Genomic DNA, 21,830 nt, shown 5'->3' on the forward strand with positions numbered 1-21,830 from the left:
TTGTTATGATGACTCCAGGATGACAAACTTACGGACAGAGTGCAGATGAAAACGGACAAGATCTGTAACTGTGCATAATTGTATGCTGAACTACTACCTTTTTTTTCCGTTTTCTTTTTGCTGTTGTGCCAGATGGATTACCTTATTTCAACTATATTTATTCAAGTCCACAAATGGAATATCAGTATTGTAAACTTTTATGATATGACTTGTGCCAAAATAATATTGCAGTCTGTCACTGAACATTTACATTTTATTTTGACAGAAACAGACCTGTAAAGATGTTTATGTGGTGGTCAACTGTTTTACTTGGATGCATTTTGCTGGGAGCAGACGGGTGGCCAGCCAAGGAAGGATACGACTTTAGGCCCTATCAGCCCCTAGTAAGATTACGCCACAAGGTACAGTTTATTCTCTAGCACTTCTGGTTTTTCTTTCCTGACCAAGGGATAAATTACATGCCAGCCTTGTCTTCTTTGTGTTTATTGGAGTAATGTTCAGAAATTAACTTTTTCAATAACGACACCTGCAAAAATATAGACTTGATTTGACAAGCAAACAGGAGCTGTTTTGATTTGAAAGCCCAGAAATCTTTCAAAGGTGGTGAGCTAAACTCTGTTCTAGTTTCACAAACTTGAGATTATGTGTATCAACAGAAACTCAGAGAGAGAGCCAGGAGAGGCTGCCTCTTAAACCAACTGTCAGCATCTGCTTAAGGCAACAACACGTCCCAGTACTCACTGGATTTCAAACCAAGCAGCAACCAGGGGAACTGCCTGTCAGAGCAGCATGGTGTTGAAGTTAATTGATCAACAAAAACTTCCCTGCGTGAGGTAGATATTCACAGTGCTCACTGAATTTAGGAGTTTTGAACTGTGGCATAACGCAGATGTTTCTTGAGATACTGGGTTTCCCAGCTTCAAGCACTATATGCCATTCAAATTTTGCCCACCTGGTACACCTTTGTCATGAATCCAGGAGTCCCAAAACAGTTCTCAGCTAACAAATTCTGCCCTTCTTCTGGTAGCTAAAAGGGAAAATGCTGTGATGGTTCTCTATAACAAGGAAAAGGGCTGTAATATCTCCATGGGCTGTCTGAAGCTAGCATAGATCTGATCAACTTCTTAGTTTCTTCTTGGGGTGGTAGTCATGGGAGCAACATCTGAGGACCCATAAGGCCTACAATCAGGCCAACAAAGATGATAAAAACACTTCTTTTCCCCCTTCTTCCGAATCTGGGTGCTTCAACTAGAAAGCCTGAATTACATTCAGAAACTCTAAATGTTAGTTTCTATTAATATTTCAAGATCTGGCTAGTTTAATTTCTCAATATTTTTTATAAAATATGAAAGCTATTTCTTCTTGGTCCTCAGTTTGAAAAAAATCATCCAATATCATGTGATTCTTTCTCAGCATATAAGGAGGAAGAACTGATAACTGAATTCTCAAACAAACAAAATATTTGCTTATTAGCTAATTATTGTACAGTATCTAGGTTAAATATAGAAAGTTTCTAACAGATGGAAAATAAAATATTAAAATTTACATTTCATTATAAAATTGTGCATCCTCTAGGGAATGTTGTTCAATCAGAATAAAGAATGCTTCAGGCCCCAGCCAAATAAATACATAACTGTAAAAGCACACAGGTGTTTATACCGAGTATTTTGCAAAATCAGAAACTTTGTCTCATCAGTTTACTTCCATTTGTCAACTTTAAACAAAATACAGCAATATAGCACAAGAAAAATACTTTGAAATCTAGAAGGAATGAGAGAGACTAGTAATGAAACTGTGGAAAGAACCACATGAGAGAGAAAGAACACGTACCAAAACCCCCCAAAACATAACCATGAAGAATGTCAGAAGAATCAGGGGCAGGACATGAGGTATAATGAACATCATTTCTGAGATTTAGATGGTCTCTGACATCAGTGATTGTATGTGGAACTCGTAGTATGTTGCTGTTCCTTAATAATACTTCTAATCCTCTGATAACTCTCGTATAATACTTGGAATAGGCCGTCATAAACATGTCAAGTTTAATATTGGGGACATCACACACACACGTATGCCTGTGTCTGCATACACATATATATACACATATGAAAGGTAGAGAGACTTTTCCTCTATTTTTCATTCCTTAGATATCTTTGAAAAACATATAAAAATATGCATATATACAGAACAGAAGCAAAGTGCACATTCTGTAAATAGATTTTGTATTTTTAAAAGAAGATAAAGCTTAAGAGGAAAGAAAATGAATGCTAGGAAAAATATAAAGAAAAGGAAAAAGAATAATGAAAACAGGATACAAAAATTTATTCTGAAAAACAAAGAAAACATGGTGGGGTTTTTTTCTAGGCAATATGTCTAGATAAAAAAAATGGTTTAGTTTATAGTTCAGCTTTTGTTATTATGGATATGTTTAGTATAAAAAAACCTAGGAATGCAAAACTTTTCTAAAGTCAATTTTTAAAACCAGTTCTGGCACAGATACACATATTCAAAAACATGTAAATAATATGGTAAAGGAGACTTTATGCTTCAATCAAACACTTAATGTATCAAGTGCTTAGATTAAGTTATGCAAGTAGAATACTTATTGCAAACAGAAGATAATATTGGCAGTCATATTTGCTTTGATTAAGCAATATGTATGCAAGTTTATGATTGCAAACTTAAAAAAAAAAAAAAAGTAATTGCTCTTGTTCTAATAAAGGGGAATTTATCCAATTTGGATGGTAGTCCAACCAGAGCAACTCTGAATGTCAGACTGCAGGTAAAAACAATTCTGGTGGTACTTAGGTATTATCTTGAAAAACTAATTGTGTTCATGGTGAGAACAGGCATTCATACTGTAAAGGTTTTGTTGTTGTAAAAGGGATTATGAACAAATTCAGCTCCTCATGCACAGAAATTACAAGTAGGCATTTAGTCTGAATGCATGAAAATCTGAATGCACAAGAAAAGCATGCATAAGAAAAAAACTTTATGAAGAGGGAAAAACTTTATGCATAAAAAACCACTTTTTTACTGTGAGTGTGACTGAGCACTGGAACAGATTGCCCAGAGAGCCTGTGGAATCTCCATCCTTGGCGATATTCAAAAGCCGTCTGGTCATGGTCCTGGACAACCTGCTGTAGGTGACTGTGCTTGAGCAGGGAGGTTGAACAAGGTGATGTCCAGAGGTCCTTTCCAACTTCAACCATTCTGTGATTCATTATAATACATAATTAAAATTACATGTAATAAAATATAATGTTTTAATTTTTATTACAATTTATATATTGAACCTAATAGTTGTGAGATTTTACTGATGAAACTTAAAAAGGCTTGAAGAGATTTTCAGAAAAACATTTTAGAGAAAAAAAAATTTTTACAAAGTCTTTTCAAAAAGATTTACAAAATGTTTTTAGAAACTCTGAATGTCATGATAGCGAAAAAGAGACAATTTTCCTTAATCCACTGCTTTAATAGGTTGATAGCAAAATGTGTGATGAATTAAATTGAGAAGGTCTTCATGTTTTGATAACAAATATTTGTAGAACAAATTTGGTGTTACATTTTTCAAAACTTTTTGCAATCATTTTACTTAGGAGAACATTGATATTGCCTATCTTTGTACTGTCCCTTAGCTCTACTTCCAACTTCCAAAAACCCTCTACATCTTCAATAGTTAATGAAGCCACCTCTCTTGAATGATATTTATCATTTACCTGCAAAAAATAATTCAATTTGCATAACTTGAGACAGTTGAAATGTTCAATCTGTTTCAAAGGACTAACAGTACGTATCATGTTTTATTAAACTGTTTTATACATCATTTATCCACATCTTCACCCCACTGTTCCTATACAAGGCTATTTAGCCTGTAGCTTTTTATTAATTTTCAGGCCCAAGGAGTATGTAGTTTGGTTGTTTGGTAAGTTTATGTTGGGATGTGATTCAGAACTCTTTGTTTCCTCACATCCTGGTTTGCAGAGGAAAGCAAGCCATGCAGGTAGATCACTAGGAAGTCCCAGCACAATTTGCTAGGTAAGTCACCTGGCTCTTTAGGGAGCTTTAAAAAATTACCTAAAGCTCCAGTTTAGACATTAGAGAATCTTCCAATTAAGAGATTGCCTTCATGAGTTTTTGGGGTTCTGTGTGTACCTACATTGCATTCAAAAAAAGACTATGAACATACATTTTTCCAGTAACAGAATATTCAAATAAGTGATTATCCTCCTCCACTGATGGCATTATCTGTGTTCTTGGTTTCCATACATTTTTTTTTTGGGGGGGGGGTGGGGGGGTGGGGTGGGGTGGTGGTGTAGATTATTTATCATAGATTAAATATGTGGACAGATACTTTAACAATTATATGGGGATATCTCATGCTACTTTAGATAGAATAGAATATATAGCTGATTTAATTCTTGTGCCTCAGTTGTGTGGAACTCATATCCTTCTTCATTGGTGCAAATAACTAGGAGAATTGGTAGTATTGATATAAATTTTCAGTCCTGCAATGTGTGAGAGCCTGTATTCAGTTTTTCCTTAGAAGAGGGTTGTGCTGCATTTAAGAAATTGGCATTTTCACTGGCAATTGAAACCACTATTTTTTAGTCTCTAATATTATATTTTTTTGTTAAAAGTGTGCAGAAAATCATAGTAAAATATGCTTTAAGTATATCAATAACTAACTTCTGAGTCTGCATTGCAATATTTCCTTGGCTAATGTCAGAGCAGTCTGAAGTTGCCATATTTTGATGATAACCAGAAGTTAGATCTAATGCTGTGGACATTGCCGATTTCCTAACTTTGCTCTTTATATCCTTTAAATATGTAGCGATTTCTTACTGTGTAGAAATTTTTTTGTGTGTATTTAACTTGATCTATAGGAATTAACAGACTATTCTTCAGCAGACTTTCTAATTTATCATAGGCTGTATTAATGAAAAGTTTCCACTTTGAACAGTTTTCTAATTTTATTACACATTAGTTGGAACTGCTCTAGTATTATGGTGGAATTTTTAATATCCAGTAGCTAAGATGAGCTGCTGACTTTCAAGCATTAGGTTTATTTTTCTGTAAATTTTCCAACAGAAAATCTGCAATAATTTATAAAATGTAAGTCTAAGAGCTTGCAGCAGTTCATGCTTAAATTATAATTATGTCCCAAACTAGAATATAATAATTATCATGGTTACGAAGATCAAATGTTTGACTGCATTGTTTATATATGAAATAGTCAAAACCAGGAAGAGATAAATTGGCTTGAACTAGAACAGAGAAAGGGTATTACAAAGAACTCCTGAAAATTTTATTTTCAATCTTCTTCCCTTGTTAAACTGCCATGGCTTACACTTACATGGTTATGCTAAAAAATATTAGGATATGTGTGAATAGCATGTGAATTTCCTGTTATGCCACTTAATCCTTGGTTCTTCATTTGTCAAAACACTGGAAGAGTTTGTAAGGGACTTTCCATTTGGGAGTCTTTTTGCGTTGCTGCTGAAGTATCGCAAGAAATTTGTTAATACCTAGGTTCCCACCTGAAATCATTAGGAATTATTTCCAGCATCCTAATGAATTTTCCTCTTGTAATTTGCACAGCTCTGACAGAGCGCAATGTTTATGCAATGTCTTCAGTGAAAAAGTGTATGCTCTGAGATTTCCAGGTACACAGGCAGGCAGCAGCCACCAGAATGCTGACTGTTGGTTTCTGATTCTCTGTAAGAGGCTAAGAAATATGGAATATAGCCTGTACATTCATATGCATATTCTAGAGCATGCCAACTCTGTGTATCTAACAGATGCACGCACAACCCTCCTCTTCAAGCCAGGTGATTCACATGGTTTAGCAGGGAATAATATTAAAAACAGTGCCTCATTGTGAAAGGTACCATTCTGGTTAGGGAGCTGTTTGGTTTTAGTCTCAAGGGACAAGCAGTGAAGATTGCTGATTTAGTCATCATCATGTGCATACCTTTTACTTAGGCCCAGTTCTGATTTTATGGAGTTAAGACCATTTCATCCATTATAGTCAGGGTTGTAATACCTAACTAGGAGCAAGCACTGGCTCAGCAGAGTGGGTAGGGGTAGGACGAGCAAACAGTCAGGGCAATCTGGGTAAAGGAGAGAGGGAAGAATTGAGGAAGTTTGGAATTTGGTCTGGGCCTGGGCCTGGGCACGAGCTTCAGTCAGGAAAGAGCTTTTTGTACAACTAAGCAGGTGGATACACAGGGTACAGCAAAGGGGACATGCTTTGTTTTTAACAGCTCTCATGGACATCTTCTAACAACTGATTTTGCTGTATTGATTCAAACTCTTTCCAGCCTTGTGCTTATTTTGTCTTGTTTTACTAAAGGGCTAATGCGTTCTGAGTCAGACGCGCAACAGCCACTCCTGTCTGTGTTACCTCTCCAGATTGAAATATTTCTTTTAACTTCCTGTGAAAAAATTACCTCCTTCCCTTTTTCTTTCTCCGTCCCTTCTTACTGTTGCTGTTTGCTGTTAAGTTAGGCAGTTCAACTCTGATTCTCATTAATTTAGGCCTCAGGATTAGGTCAGTTCAGAGCTATTTGTGTTAGATTAGAATTAGGTCCAGTTTAGAGGTGTTTAGGCAATGACTTTGAATGAATGAAACAAAGCAAGAGAAAAACACATAGTGGCATAAGCATGCTCTCCCAGTTTATTAAAGACAAATATGAACGTATAAGCACAAAGCATGGAATACATGCTCTGCATTTAGGTTTTTGCCCAAAGGTTATAAATTGTTCTCCCTCAACTAATAGCACGTTCTGTGTTATAATAAAACACCTGTAAAATACAGACAGGCTGAGTGTTCGATGGTTTAATTTTTATTTAGGGTGTCATAGCCAAGAAAGAAATACACAGAAAGTAGTACTTCAGGATTCAAAAATAGCCTGAGCTTTCCTTGTATGGCCTGGTCACCAAACGACCTGAAGTTTATCGTTCACGGTGTTTATCTGGAAAGTCTAAACACCTGCAGGATCTGAGAAATCACAAAATTTGATCCTCTAAAATCCTGTGTCCAAGAGAGAGAGAGGGTAAAAAAAAATCTATTGCACTAAGATGCAGCAGTGAATTCTGAGAACTAAGAACAGAGCTTTCCCTGAGCATGTCAATGCTGCTCTCAGCTCTAAGGTAACAAGAGAATTTTCTTCCTTCTGAGGCTCCCTGAACACAGTATCTATGTCCTATGCAAATTGCAGGATTTGATTTAAGTAACAAGACTCACTTTTTCTTTTTCTTCCCCCTTAATAATTTGACTAACTGTAGTCAAGAAGTCTTGTGAAACTTTTTTTATTTCATTTTGCTGTTCTCAGGGAGAGGGAGTATGTTCTGCATTCTAATCTGCTTTTTCCTGTGGGCAACAGCATTCAAAAGGCTTGGCTAATTTTTTTTTAAGTCCCATTACAATCATTGTATATTAATAAACTGATATCAATTAAACATGTTATTTTTGCTCTCTCACTACAGGCTCAAAGCATTATTTGAAAAAGTCTTAGGAAAGTTGCCTGTAAAATCTCTCTGTAAAATTTCTTCTATAGTCCTTCTTCCAATGAGTCATTCATTGTGGAGGGAGAAAAGGGATGTCAAAGTATGGAATTAAGGCAAGCGTGAAGTTCTTCTTCATGCTGCCTGCTGATGCTTCCATTGCTAACTCATTAGCAACACCTCGCTATAAACTTAGTCAAATCTATGGGGCTAGTGAGGGAGAAAAGGTGCATCTTTACTATTGCACTGAACCTCTTGCTGTACCTTTTGTGTTTCTGTTACTGAAAATCACCACTGTGGAAAATATTAATCTCACCCAATTATTTTAAGGCATGATGAGATCCACATGTATTATCTACCTTTGATTACCATTGCCTTTTTAATTTCATGTGTCAGCTTGGCAACAAAGAATAAAATATAAAGTAGTGGTATATGGTGGTAGTGTAATTATCTCCTACAGTACTCAGCTTGGCCACCTCACATTGCTTTCTAGGAAGAGGATTTCCAGTTAGCCTCTGAATAGAGGAGACAATGGATTTTGGGCCTTTCTGCTCTTTGGGAGTTGATGCAAACACAGTCTATACCAGCTATCATTTTGGATTCTTGATTAGTATGTTTTTTCATATTCTATTCCAATGGCAAATCTTCATCACAAATTGCAATTACAGTGGTAGCAAAACAAAACCAGAAGAGATTTGTTTTATATATTACTTGAGATGCTTTGCTCCTGCTCAAAATTTCTGCAGTTTGGATTTCTAAGATCAGGAAGGAGGTCAGATTCTTGACACGTATGTTTGCTACATAAGTTTATGAGATACAGCTCTTTTCCATGCCTTCCTTGCTGTCTCTTATTCTTCAGATCCTCAAGACTACACTGTATGTAGTTCAATCTCTCTTAATTTTTTTTCCTATCCCCCAAATGTTTTATTTTATTCTTTTCCAGTGCTTCTTTTTCTCAGTCTTTTTTTCCCAAGGGTTTAATACCTATTTTCATTACCTAGCAGATGTAGACTTTTATTATCTTTATTAACCTTTGTTATCTTGGTTCGTTAAAATGAAAGTCATATCCTGTAGCATAGACAGTGCTTATAATGTAAAAATTATATGCAAAAATCAATATACAAATATTATTAAATAATGAACATGGTGTATAATAGTTTTATTGGTGTACAGACAAACTGGGATGTACCCCAGCCTCATTTTTTAACTAAATAATGATCCATTTAGTTTATAGTTCATTTTTTTCACCTTTCTGGTTCTAATTAGCTATTTAAATTCTGGTTTTAAATGAAAATAATTATGTACTTTAAACATTTGTTTTAAACGTCAGTATACTATGCATCTATACAGTGATATATTCCCAAGTGAGTAAATGCAGCATTGACATATAGCAATAATGTTTTGTAAGAAAACTGTTAATTACATTGGGCTTGAGTATAAAATTAAAGCACAGTGTTTGTTTACAATTAGACTAATTTTAAACTGGCTGCAATTAGATTGACTAAGTATTAGGTCTTACATCCATGTCTCTTTTCAATATCTATATTTTAAAACTTCCTTAAACTTTCAGTCCTATACTTTGTGTGGTAGAAAACCAAGTTCAGAAAAAATTATCTTTTTTTAACACTAAGAAAATATCTCGCTAGTTTTAACTCTTTCTTCTTCATTGGTTAATTTGTCCTAATTATTTTTTCAGTAGTAATTTTGAGCTGTGATAATTTTACTGAGATCATGATGTGCAGTGGGAGCACAAAGCTGATATTTTTTTGGATAAAACCATATTTGATGAAATGCTACTATACCTTTTTTTTTTTTCTTTTACAATATCAACTGTCCTGACCTCACGTTACCAAGTTGTCATGTTAAACAACCCACCTGTACTTCATGTGAACCATGGCTTTTGTCATCTTGCAGTAACAGTATTTGCTATCACAATATGTAAGCTATTTCTCTAGCATTTATTTTCCTGATCAGTTTAATTTTTTTTTATTTGAAAGCTTTGCAAAGGAGCCATGGTAAGAAACATAGATCTGTGTTTATGTGTATTAGGTTTAGGTATATTTGATTTAGCTTTCTTCAACAGCCTTTCCTTTTGAGAGTTTTGTAACTGGGAAACTCTGTGACTTTATCTCCATTGTTTATAAAGCAAAATATCAGTAAGAAAGTCTCATTGACTTCTGTCCTCTTACCTTGTGGACCTTTGTTACCGAAGTATTCTACGCTCAACTTAAAATGCCGCCAGTTCTGGGTGGGGTGACTCTAACAGTTATCATGACATCTTATCTCTACTCTTCCTCTTTTATATTTCCTGGTGAGATCATATAAGTAGTGCAGCTCAGGGCATTCTGTTTGTTTCTGATAACTGATTGCATGGTAAATCTTACCAGAGAAGAACATTACATCTATCAGTGTGCTCAAATACCTTTAACCAGGAGCTAAGGGAATGTGATGTATTTCAGTTTCAGATTTATTTTCCATAAATAAATAAATAAAACCAAAGAGCAGCAGCAGCAACAGCAACGAAAAACCAACCCCAACCAACCAAAACAAAACAAATTGCAAAAAACCCCAACTCCAAAACACTGGTTTTATTTGCCTTTCAAATAATGGGGCTAAGCATTAAGATACCCATTGAAAATGTTAAAGGTTTTGGTAGCTCTGCTCAGGCCTGACACACAAAGAAAATGGAGAGTCTAATAACAGCTTAATTAAAAGATGTCTTAATTATTTCTGTTTGGTTGTTATGCATTGATATGACTATGCTTAAATGCTTTTACGAACACGGAAGGTTAGAGCCTAAATCATAAAAGTCAAAACAATGATCTCCCAAACTTTAATAATTAAAAGTTACTATTTGACCTTGTTGAAAGTGATGCAAGAAATGAGCAAGAGATTATTGTTTCACTTTACGTGTCTTTTTAGCTCTTTGGCATTTTTAAGTTTTCATTTAATGTAGTTTATTAACTATGCTACATTTATACTGTTCATATAAATGAACATGTAATGTATGAAAAATGCAGTGTATGAACAGTACGTTCATATGAACTAAGTATAATAGTAATAAATATTTCTTTAATATTGCATGATATTAATAACATCTGCTTAACGTTCATTGTTAATTCTATCAAATAACTTCTTGCAATTGAATTCCCCTATTCAATACTTTGTAACAAAATATTAATTTGAAATAAGAAAAATCTAACAAGCTTATTCCTTCTATGTCCCCTCTTCCCATGGAAACAATCCAAACCGACGTCTATCACTTTCCTGAGGCACCAGCACAATCTTCCCTTCTCTAGAGTGGTTCACAGAAATGCTATTAATTTCTATTACTCTTACCTGAGGATTATACTCATACATCAATACAAGTAATACAGAATTAATATTACATTATCTTAATAGAATTTATTCAACTTTGTTGGTATATCTAACATTATTTGGTGTTACATCATTTGATGTAACAATTCTACTGGATAAAAAAGTATGTTAAAATTAATAGTAACTACTCTATTACAATAAGCTGATCCTAAAAATTGTGAAAGACCAATCCCACTGCAATTGATAGTTTGTGGTTTTTTTTTTTTTTAAGGTCTGAGAAACCATTGCATTAGCTAGTCTGACTTTCCATATAAAGGTCTCCCACTTATTTCTGTATTCCTTCATTCCTCCTGTAAGTGGGCCATTGAGTAAAGCATGCCTTCCAAAAAAAGTATTGAGTCTTCAAATACTTCCTATACCTTAATAGTTTCCAATTATTTTCCTTGATGGTATATTATTAACAATTAGTAAAGAACAGAGTTTATTATCTGGGTACGTCTGTCTTCTTGCAATGACTGCTTCGTGATATCTTCTCCATCATTAGACAATGATGCAATGAAAGTCTTTGGTTTTGTACAAGGCAATGTTTGCAAGACATTATTCATAGTTTATCATTAAAAACAAACCCTATTTTAGCTGTGTCTACTAGTATCAGTCTAGGGCAGGGAAGAAAAATAGATGTCTTTATATATATATAGAAGGAAATATAATTAAAATTTACACTATTATCAATTAGATTAGGACTTCAGCTGTTTACTGAATTGTTTTTTCAGCTCTCTGCACCTTTTTTTTTTTTTTTAAAGCTACTTGCTTCCAACATGAACTCCCAGAGGAAATAACTAAAAGCTTTACAATACTTTGCTTACTTCATAGTGAGGAGACTGTAATCAATTGTTGGTATATCTGTAGTGTATATAGCTTTACTTCATAATTCATTTTGAAAACTTAGTATAAATTCAATAATCAAATACTGAGCTAATTTTGAATTTTCTAAGATTCAATAGAAAAAAAAATTATCATCTTAATTTTACTTTCTATTTCCTAAATGTCACATGGTGGGTAATATGGCATAACTTTTCATCAAATCTCTGGTTAAAATGAATGTATTCCTCAAATATAGAGCTGAACACTTTTCAAAAGGGCAGGTGCAACTGATTAATACTCATATCATGAACTTCTCTTTCCCTTTGCAACACTAGCTTATCTGCCTCTGTAAAATGAATGGTATAAACAAAATATTCTTTGAAATTTCATAGCATATTGGTTTTAATCAATACTGGTAGATATACTACAGTTTTACCCATAATTATGTCCTAACACAGGATTGTAAGAAGGTAATTGATGTTGAAGCTCTCACATCTGTACTCTCTGATCGTCGTTCTTCCTGCAAATTTTCTTTTATCTGGATAAAAATTTGCAAAGAGGAAAAATAAGATTTGAATGAGCCTCAGACAGGCTGAATAATAAAATGCAATGCACATTATGTGGTTTTTAGAAAATTACACTTAAAAACATCTCTGAAATGTAAACAAAAACCACCAAAAAAAACCAAAACAAAAAAACAAAACAAAACAAAAAAAACCCAACCCAACCCTAAAAAATGAATAGGGGTTTTGGGCAAATTACTTCCGTTAATGTCAGTGGGAACTGTGGAGCTAAGATCCATCTGTAGTGGTTTTTTGGGAGGAAAAAAAATAACACTATATTGGCAGGAAACATAACACTTTTCAGTAATTGTGAGAGTACCTGGAGTTTTTAGGAGCTACATGAGGGGGAAGATAATAGAATAACCATTAAATACTGTCCCTTAGAACTTCCAGTGATAACTCAGTATGCTAAAATATTACCTCTTGGAGATCTCTCTCCCCCTTCTTTGTCTCCTTAAATCTGGAGTGTCCTCAGAGAATTTCAAAATAAATATATATGCTGAATATGATTAGATTATGAGCTATATGAGATAAGTATATTCATCATTGGTGACCAGTCACGAGTGGTGTTCCGCAGGGCTCAGTATTAGGGCCAGTTCTCTTTAATATCTTTATCAATAATCTGGACGAGGGGATTGAGTGCACCCTCAGTAATTTTGTGGATGACACCAACTTGGGAGGCAGGGTTGATCTGCACAAGGGTGGGAAGGCTCTATAAAGCAATCTGGACAGGATGGATCATTGGGCAGAGGCCAATTGTATGAGGTTCAACAAGGCCAAGTGCCAGGTCCTGCACTTCGGTCACAACAACCCCATGCAGTGCTACAGGCTTGGGGAAGAGTGGCTGGAAAGCTGCCCGGCAGAAAAAGTCCTGGGGGTGCTGGTTGACAGCCGGCTGAATTCAATGAGCCAGCATTGTGCCAGCAGGTGGCCAAGAAGGCCAACGGCATCCTGGCCTGTATCAGAAATAGTGTGGCCAGCAGGAGCAGGGAGGTGATCGTTCCCCTGTACTGGGCACTGGTGAGGCCGCACCTCGGGTCCCGTGTTCAGTTTTGGGCCCCTCACTACAGGAAAGACATGGAGGTGCTGGAGCGTGTCCAGAGAAGGGCAACCAAGCTGGTGAGGGGTCTGGAGCACAAGTCTTACGAGGAGTGGCTGAGGGAACTGGGGCTGTTTAGTCTGGAGAAAAGGAGGCTGAGGGGAGACCTTATCGCTCTCTACAACTACCTGAAGGGGGGTTGTAGTGATGTGGGTGCTGGTCTCTTCTGTCAGGTGGCTGGTGATAGGACGAGAGGAAATGGCCTCAAGTTGCACCAGGGGAGGTTTAGGTTGGATATTAGAAAACAATTTCTTTACTGAAAGAGTTGTCAGGCATTGGAACAGGCTGCCCAGGGAAGCAGTTGAGTCACCATCCCTGGAGGTGTTCAAAAAACACATAGACATGGCACTTCAGGACATAGTTTAATGGGCATGGTGCACTTGGAGTCAATGATCTTAAAGGTCTTTTCCAACCTAAATGATTCTATGATTCTATCTACAGCACCTTATCAACTGACCTGTGTTATTTCTTTCTTGGTAGCCTGGAAGAAAGTACGTCTTATGCTGTCTATACATGAGAAAGTAATTCTACACTGAACGTCTGAGCATTTAAAGTTTAATTCAAAATATGCACAAATAGCAGTAATCTACTTCTGTGTAGCCATGACTTATGTAGTATTTATAGCTCCTCCAACTTCACTAAGGAGACTTGTAGCCTGGATTTGACTACATAAATTGGCTTATACAATCTTCAGTTTATAAGCTGGTTTTGGTTGTAGTGGGACATGTTTCAGTGCAAAAGTATATACTTTTTCCACTGCTTACACCATGCATTAAGTGTTTCAATGATGAAAGCATTACAAAAACAGCAATACTGCACAGCCATATAAAATTGGTAGAACTTTTTTCTGTCACATGCAATGAAACTGCTTATAAATTTAACATGGATTTGGTCTGTCATCAAAGAACAAAGTATGAAGTCATCATATTAAAGAAGCTATAGTTACATTGTGTTTCTGTTAAGAGTGAGCTGCCTAAAAAATTTACCCAGAGTAAGCTTCTATGTATGTTCTGTTGATTTGTTGGTTTGGGTTTTTTTTCCCCTATTTAGCTCAGAACTGTGGCCAGTTGTTTTAGGACAATTGTCCTAATGAAAGCAGTGTGTGTATAGAAGGGTAACAGCCCATGGAAGAACTGATCCTTAAAGTCAACATGAAGATTTTGTCTGATTTTTCCATTTTAAAAAGGACAGGATTTGGAAAGCAGGCCCTTCTCTGCTTCAGTAAAATGAAGGAAAGACTGTATTGGCCTTTGCCTACTGATTTATTTGGCCCATAGAATCCTTAAGATTTCTCTTGGACAAGATCTTACATCAGAAATAAAAGAACAATAGAAAACTTTACAGTCCTACTAAAAAGTAATGATTTAGTGAAATGAGAATCCTTGAACTTAAAGATAAGGTAAAAATCAAAACTACATCTCAGCTTCTTTTCAACTGCAATAGTAATTAGGGCACATAGGCCTAACTCTAGGGTGCTTATTTCCCTTGGGAGCTGCCTGCTGCCCACTGTGTTTTACTCTGGGCAGCAGTTTTAGGAAATGCATCCAACATGAATCATGAACAATTTTACCAGAAGAATTATTGCTTTTAAAATGCATTAATCTTTCTCTCTCTGCCTATTTTGGAAAAGAAGTATTATTTTGTAGAATGTAATACATGGTGTATACATTTGGTGTATACAATGTTACTGTGACAATAGCATGAAGCTACTTCAAGTCAGTGGGTACAGAAGAACATTAGGAGTTAGACTGTAACTTTAGGCCAGAGCAATTGTTTTGCCTTGAGGACAAAGGCTTTGTCTGCTCTGCTTTACATGGTCCAAGGCTGCCTTTAAGACTGGTATGTGCCTTACCAACACATGTAGGTGATTCGTTTCAATGCACAGTCAAACACGCCTCAATAGAAAAACTGTGGATTAGCCTTTGTGTAGAACTTCTGTGGGTGGAAGAAAGTGCATGCTTTGTTGAAGCCTGGTCTGGAGATAGTTTTCCTTAAATGTATATAGGCATAGACAAGATGATGTGAAACTTTGGCATATCTTTATTTCTTCTCTGCTTCCCCTTTGCTTTGAGGGGTTGTAAGTTCCCGTGCACAGAGGAACAACTGCTTCATACTCCCCTTCCTGGGTTTGCCATGATTGTTCTTCGTATTCCTCAGGGATCTAAGTCAGCAAACCAAGAAGCAAATTAGCTGATTTCACAGTTCCCCCCACCCTCACCTCTGTGGTTGGGTTTTTTGTTGTTCTGTTTTGTTTTTAAGGAAGCAAATCTTTCACTCTTGTATCTAGGTTTCCCAAATACTGTTGGGTCCCTTCCATAAGACTTCTTCAAATTTCCTCCAGAAGCCTCTAAGGCTTACTCTAAGACTGCAATATCTAGTAATACCTAATCCTGGTAATGTCATTAATTCTGAAAACTTCCAACAGCTTTATATTTTTCCTTATTTCTGCCTAGCCACCTTGGTCTGCATCTTGTTTCCTTCACACAATCTTATATTCATGTGATGCATTAATTGATACAAGAACAACCTGTGGCATATTGTTTTCCCAGAAGTTGCTGCCATAAATGGTGGCAATCTCTAACAAGACTGAACTGTGTATGCAGAATACCAGTGCAAGAATCCTGTTGTAAATATTAAATTACGAAGCTCTCTGTGGTAGTGTTCTGACAAAAGCAACAGGCAAATGGATCACTTTTTTCTCATTCTTTCTTCCTTACTGTAGTAAGCAAGGCCCTTCTTACTGCTACTTAACAGAATAGCTTTACAAGTATAAATGTTGCTTCTGCTTTGCATGCATTTTTAGTTTAAATTGCAGTTGTACTGCAGTTGCTGAGAGTCTGATGAAGTCTCATTCTGTGAAACTTTTTTGAAACACAAATGTTCAGCATAATGTCATTGATCAAATTCGTTCTGAGAATAGTTTACCAAATTGTCTTGTTCAGTATGTGCACTTGCTCTCTATGGCAGTGACCATGCTACTATTTCATCCATGAATATGAAGTTTCTGTACGTGTCTAATTCAGATTTCTTGTAATTAAAGCTGTTGTATTAATAGAAGCTAATAAGTTGTTCTTCAACTACCATGGCTTGTATATGTTTTAACAACGTGGTAGAAATAACTATCTTGGTACCTCTCTCAATGAAATGTTATCTTCAATGACAATTATTCATTTAATTTTTTTTTTAAGTTACTATATAGTAATAAAGTACCCCCACTGCAGAATGAACATTAATGGTAATGAATACACAACTAATTTTCTGCATTTTAACTACATTTTGTGATATGATTAATGATAAATTTTCATTATAAAATGTTAATCAAGCAAATAAGTTTGCACTCCCTCTTTCATCAACGTTTCTGTGATTAGTGGTTTATGTTTATTAAATTATTTTAATTTTTGTCACATCTACCATATGTTTTAGACTAATTAGCACTTTGTTTATTTTAAGAATTCCATTAATTCAGCAGCTACTTTTTAAATACATCCAGCATGGAAAAGGAGACTTTGCCTGAGTTTTGCAAGAAAGAAATAAGGCTCCTCTTCTTTATTACTAGCCCACTCTGGCAAACACATACCCAGATCCTCAGCACATGAATCAGGCAGATTGATAAGTGAGGTTCTAGATGTAATAAAAGTATGTAGTTTGTTTTTTAAAAACACAGAATTAAGTGGAAGTCAATATGCTTCTATGTGGAACGTTCATAGTTATAAATACCAACTCTTCTTTCAAAAAGGGAAACACAAACAGAATGCACATGATATGTATTGAAATGGGGCTAAGAAACTAGCTTTACTGTTTCTAAAATGGCTGGTGGATTTTTGTTAGTCCTGGAATATTACCTACCTTTACAGATCAGCTCTGGTCTTTTTTATAAATAGCTGTGTACCTTCTTTGGAATCACTGTACATTGAGTCACTTTGACCATCCTGCTCTACTCGCCTTATTGATAATATGAAGCCCTTTTTCCAAATAAAATAAATACTATGCCAACATTATTTATCAAATGTCATTTCTGAACAATGATGATGTCAAAATGATAGGATGTTTTAAGAGATATTGATACTATTTGTCTGTTAAGACAAAGAGAAAATAGCACTAGAAAAGGAACTTTTATAACTTACAAAACCATTTCTGTATATATTTAAATCACTTTCTTTACAGAGCCTAGTTTGATATATATTGCAAATAGTTTATAACTTATGATTTGCCAGAATAGCAATTCGTGTGGTCAGCCATCCGTGATCTTCTTTAGTTCACAAACACAGCAGAAAATGTGATGTTTTCTCCACTTTTATCCGCTGTTTTTTAAAAAGTTTACATTGAATTCAGTCTGTTGGACACACAAGAAAGGTTTTTTTACAGTTCTAATATGTTCTGCATTGATACGTTTCATCAGGCTGATACAATATGATGCAACACAAAACCATGCAAAGCCATGCAACTTGTCTGATTAATTTGGTTGGAGACTGTTAAATTCAAAACTATTTTGCTATATTGAAGCAGATAAAAACTCCTGGGATGCAAGATGATTTGTTCTGCTTACAGATGACTTGTAGCAATAGAGAATAATATAATATTGTGGTTCATGTAATCATTCCAGTGTTATTTAGACAGCAAATATATATAATTTCTTTGATTGTTAATAAGTGAGGTGAAAATATTTTGTTTATATATCATAATGCAATACAGGGGAAAACAGAAATGTGTGTAAAAGCAGGTTTATTAACTCCTCCACACCACAGTGTTTATACAGAATTAATATGTTTTACTTAATACAGTGATGTTTACTTATTTACATGCTTTCTAATAGCATATGGGTAGAATTTTTTTATTTTCAGGCCAACTATCATCAAAACCCTAGCATGCTGTACAAATGCAAGTGGAATTATCTGTCGTGGTGAACAAATGTTTGTTTACCTTTCTCACATTCCAGGACTCTGAGAGAGGTTGGTTGGTTGGTTTGTTTCCCATCAGGATGAGATGTTCCTATTTCCCTGAGCATCTGAACTTAATTTTCCTAACTTATAGGTGCTTATAACATTTACTTGCTAGCATAAGTTTTTGCTTCTTAGTGGTTTTCTGCATAAATTAATTCACATACTTTCAATAAAAAGAATCTATATTTAATGCACCTTCAGTATAATTTTTTCTATATTTTTTAACTCTGTGTTTTCAGTTGAAAAGTCTAATATTATAGCAGGCTTTCCCTAGGCAGAAGGTTAATTTCACAGTTCAGAGATGCTACACCCAGTCTAATCACTGGGTGATCTTGAAATAAGTTCAGGCTTAAAGACTTCTCTTTCCATCTGGGTATACTTTGCTGCTACCAAGTGTCTTGCTGGCCCAAGGCATATCACACTGAGGCTGGTCTATGATCTGCTGGCAAAGTTTTTTCTTAATAGATTGAATGTCAGCCTAAAATTGAAATTCAAGTCTTTTGAGAAAACTAAGCCATAAAAAGCTGCTCAAAAATCTTAATCTGAAATTAAAGAAAATAAAGATATTAGAAAAAATAATTTCTATAAAGAAAATAAAAGATATTTTCAGCTAATGCCTTCTTTCCTTGAAATTTGGTTTTTTTGGGGTCACTGAAATCTTAACACATTCCATTAAAAAAAAATCCTGATTTTTTTTTTTTTGTAATTTTAAAATTTCATCCAAGTAATTTTCTTTCCTCTCCTAACTTTGCTGAGCTTGTTGCACTCTGTTCTTCCTAAAAAGTCTTTCTCATCCTTTTTAGTTTTTCTCTTCTCGTTTGATACCAAGATTTGATTTTTAAGATTGCTTTCGGGCAATGCTACTCTGATCTATTAATCAATGCTAGATTAAGTCTTCAGAATCTACTTATTGTAGTGTAAGCAGCAAGTTGGAAAAAAATTCCATTCTTCTAATTGCAAACTAAAGGAAGGGAGAAAACTGTAGTGAGCTTTGTGGGACTAAACAGTGTTCATGGAGCCTACAAATTACAGTATCTGAATGCTAACATGGCTACACCTTGTCTTTAAATCCTTTTTTATTTGTTTGTTTTTTAATAAGCACAGACTGCTTATCATGAATAAGATTCCAGTGAGTTTACATTGGCCTATTAAAGTCTTAAGTTTCACTCTGACTTCTCAAGAGATACAAAATGAAAATAAAACCAAATTCTCCTTTATGAAGACTAGAAGTACTAGATAGATCTTCTAAACCAAATGCTGACTGTAGTTTAAAAAGAAATGTCAAAAGAGTTAAGCAATACTAAAACTGTTGCTTTAGTTTTAGTACAGCATGAAAATTAGAACAGCATGAAAATCAGAGCTTTAGAGTTACTTTTAAATTCAGCCTGTCATATCATATCCTGTATTTCAGGAAATACCATTCATTGTATTTAGGAAATATTAAGCATGTACATGAAAATGCTTTACAATGTAGTATACCATGTTTTATTGTCAATAAAGGCAGAAGTACTTTGTTTGTTTGTTTGGTTTTTGTTTGTTTGTTTTGTTAAGTATCTGACCAGTATTTCTAGCGTAGTCATGGAGAAATTTGAAAACATACTTTCCAGATAGGTACAGGTTTTGAGACACATCTTTGTTTTGAAAGAACAAGAAAAAAGTCATTGACTTCGATTTGTAAGATCAGGTTGCAGGGAACACCACAAATACTGCATCATTGCCCATATTATTTTACAAAATGAGAAAAGTTTAAACAATACATTGTAGTTGTTCGTAGATTAGATGACCTCATTGTTTAAGTTAATGGTAGCTAAACATTTCTATGTCCCTGTGAATTATAAAATACTTTTTTATTATTGATTGTAGTTTTATTCTTTTCATCAGTTTCAAATCTCCTTGGTATAGAGTTTAAACACCTATGTGAGTGCAGAGAATTAGTTTCAGGTGATATTTTTCTATACTACTCAAAGATAGGTAGTAAGTCTTATTCTGAAATTATTTGCATGCTAACTGGGAAAAATGCTATCAAAACGTATACTGTTAAAATACATATGTATTGGTGTAGACATTAACTTCTTTCCATAGATTTATATGTACAATGTGGACATATTTAAGATGGAAGGAACCTCGTATGAACACCATAATAACAAATCCTTAGTGTAAATAGACAGAATAAAACAGTGCAGTTAGTACTGAAGTGTAATCAGTACGCTCTCTTTGTTATCAATAGCTTATAGAATATTAAAAATACACCTTATAAATTGCAACAAAAGCAAAAAAAAAAAGTTATCTGATTTTCTTTTTTTCCTCAAATTAAAACCAAACAAAAGTATCCTGTAATAGAAAAAGGAGCCTCTCTTTGAGCGACTATTGTGTAAAACCAAAGCTTGAAATCTGGGGGGCAGATTAGTGCCTTGAGTAAATTCTCATAGGTTTTTCTCATGCTATTGAAGACAACTAGCTCAGGATATGTAGCAAATTGTTTACTGTGATTATTCTCATGTAGGTGATATGAAGGCATTTAGTGAATTGAGTTGCATACTTTCAAACTTTCATGTTACGTGGACTTCAGCATTTCTGAAGAAATAACTTGTCAGTCAGAAAATAAAATAAACCTAAAAATTCAATTAGAACATGCTATGGTAGCAGTTATTGCTTGAGTGGGAAATAATTTTTCAATGTTTGCCAAGCAAACAACAGGATGTGTGTCAGACAGTGAAATCAAAATGAATAAACAGAAGAGTCGTGAACTTTAGTTGTAGTTTCAGAGTATTCAGAGAGTCCTTCAGTAAATGAAATCATGAACTTCTGAACTTGCTGCTTTTTTTTTTCCCTTCTCTCTTTATTTTTTCTTTTTAGTTTTTAATTTCAGTGTGTATTTTACTTGTTTCTTTCTTATGAATGAGTTTTTACTACTAATACTAAGGAGGGAAATCAAGCTCTTTAGTAAGACATTGTTGTAACACTTTAGATATGGAAAGTAGAGCATTTAAGATATGCTGCTTAAAAAAATAAGTTACTATGTAAATATGCCATTAATTTTCAAATGGATTTTCATTCAATATTTTAGCATGTGAAACAAGTAATATAACTAGAAAATATGGCTTAATATATACTTGCTCAAATATAAGTAACTTCAGCAGCACTTAAGACTTCATTATTCAGTAACTTGTAGCAGATTTGTGCAAGTAAAGTTACAGAAGGTAAAAAGTTTTCTGAAAAATTATCAGAATGTATATTTATAGGAAGCTTGAGGCTGGATAGGTATGCCCAATAGTCTGACCTGAACTAGAAATAAGTGGGTCAGCCTAAGAGGTTTTCTTGGTACCTTTACGATAAAACAGCATCCTCTAGAGAGGTGTAGTATTTTCCCAGTTCCTGGAAACAATCAGTTAACTTGTCCTGTATTTAATGTGATACTTTTCTCAGAAACTAATTAATTGGTTCATAGTTTTAGCCTGGCCCTTCTGCCTATGGTTTTCAAGACCTACTGCTGTCCTGTAGCGAGCACTCTATCAGCTTTCTCTGTTCAGCCACCTT

The 21,830-nt window shown here is 34.8% G+C and overlaps 1 protein-coding gene across 2 annotated transcripts in view; it reads left to right on the plus strand.

Annotated features, from left to right (window-relative positions):
- The window catches only part of FSTL5 (follistatin like 5), a 341,876-nt gene that overhangs the window by 26,843 nt on the left and 293,203 nt on the right, over positions 1-21,830 (plus strand). For both annotated transcript variants that reach the window (XM_049833673.1, XM_049833682.1), the window contains exon 2: positions 266-401. In XM_049833673.1, coding sequence (XP_049689630.1) covers positions 282-401 — 120 coding nt within the window. In that variant the 5' untranslated portion in view covers positions 266-281. The remainder of the gene's footprint in view (positions 1-265; positions 402-21,830) is intronic.

The sequence above is a fragment of the Accipiter gentilis genome, chromosome 3, assembly GCF_929443795.1.
Source record: "Accipiter gentilis chromosome 3, bAccGen1.1, whole genome shotgun sequence".
Taxonomy (NCBI): Eukaryota; Metazoa; Chordata; class Aves; order Accipitriformes; family Accipitridae; genus Astur; species Astur gentilis.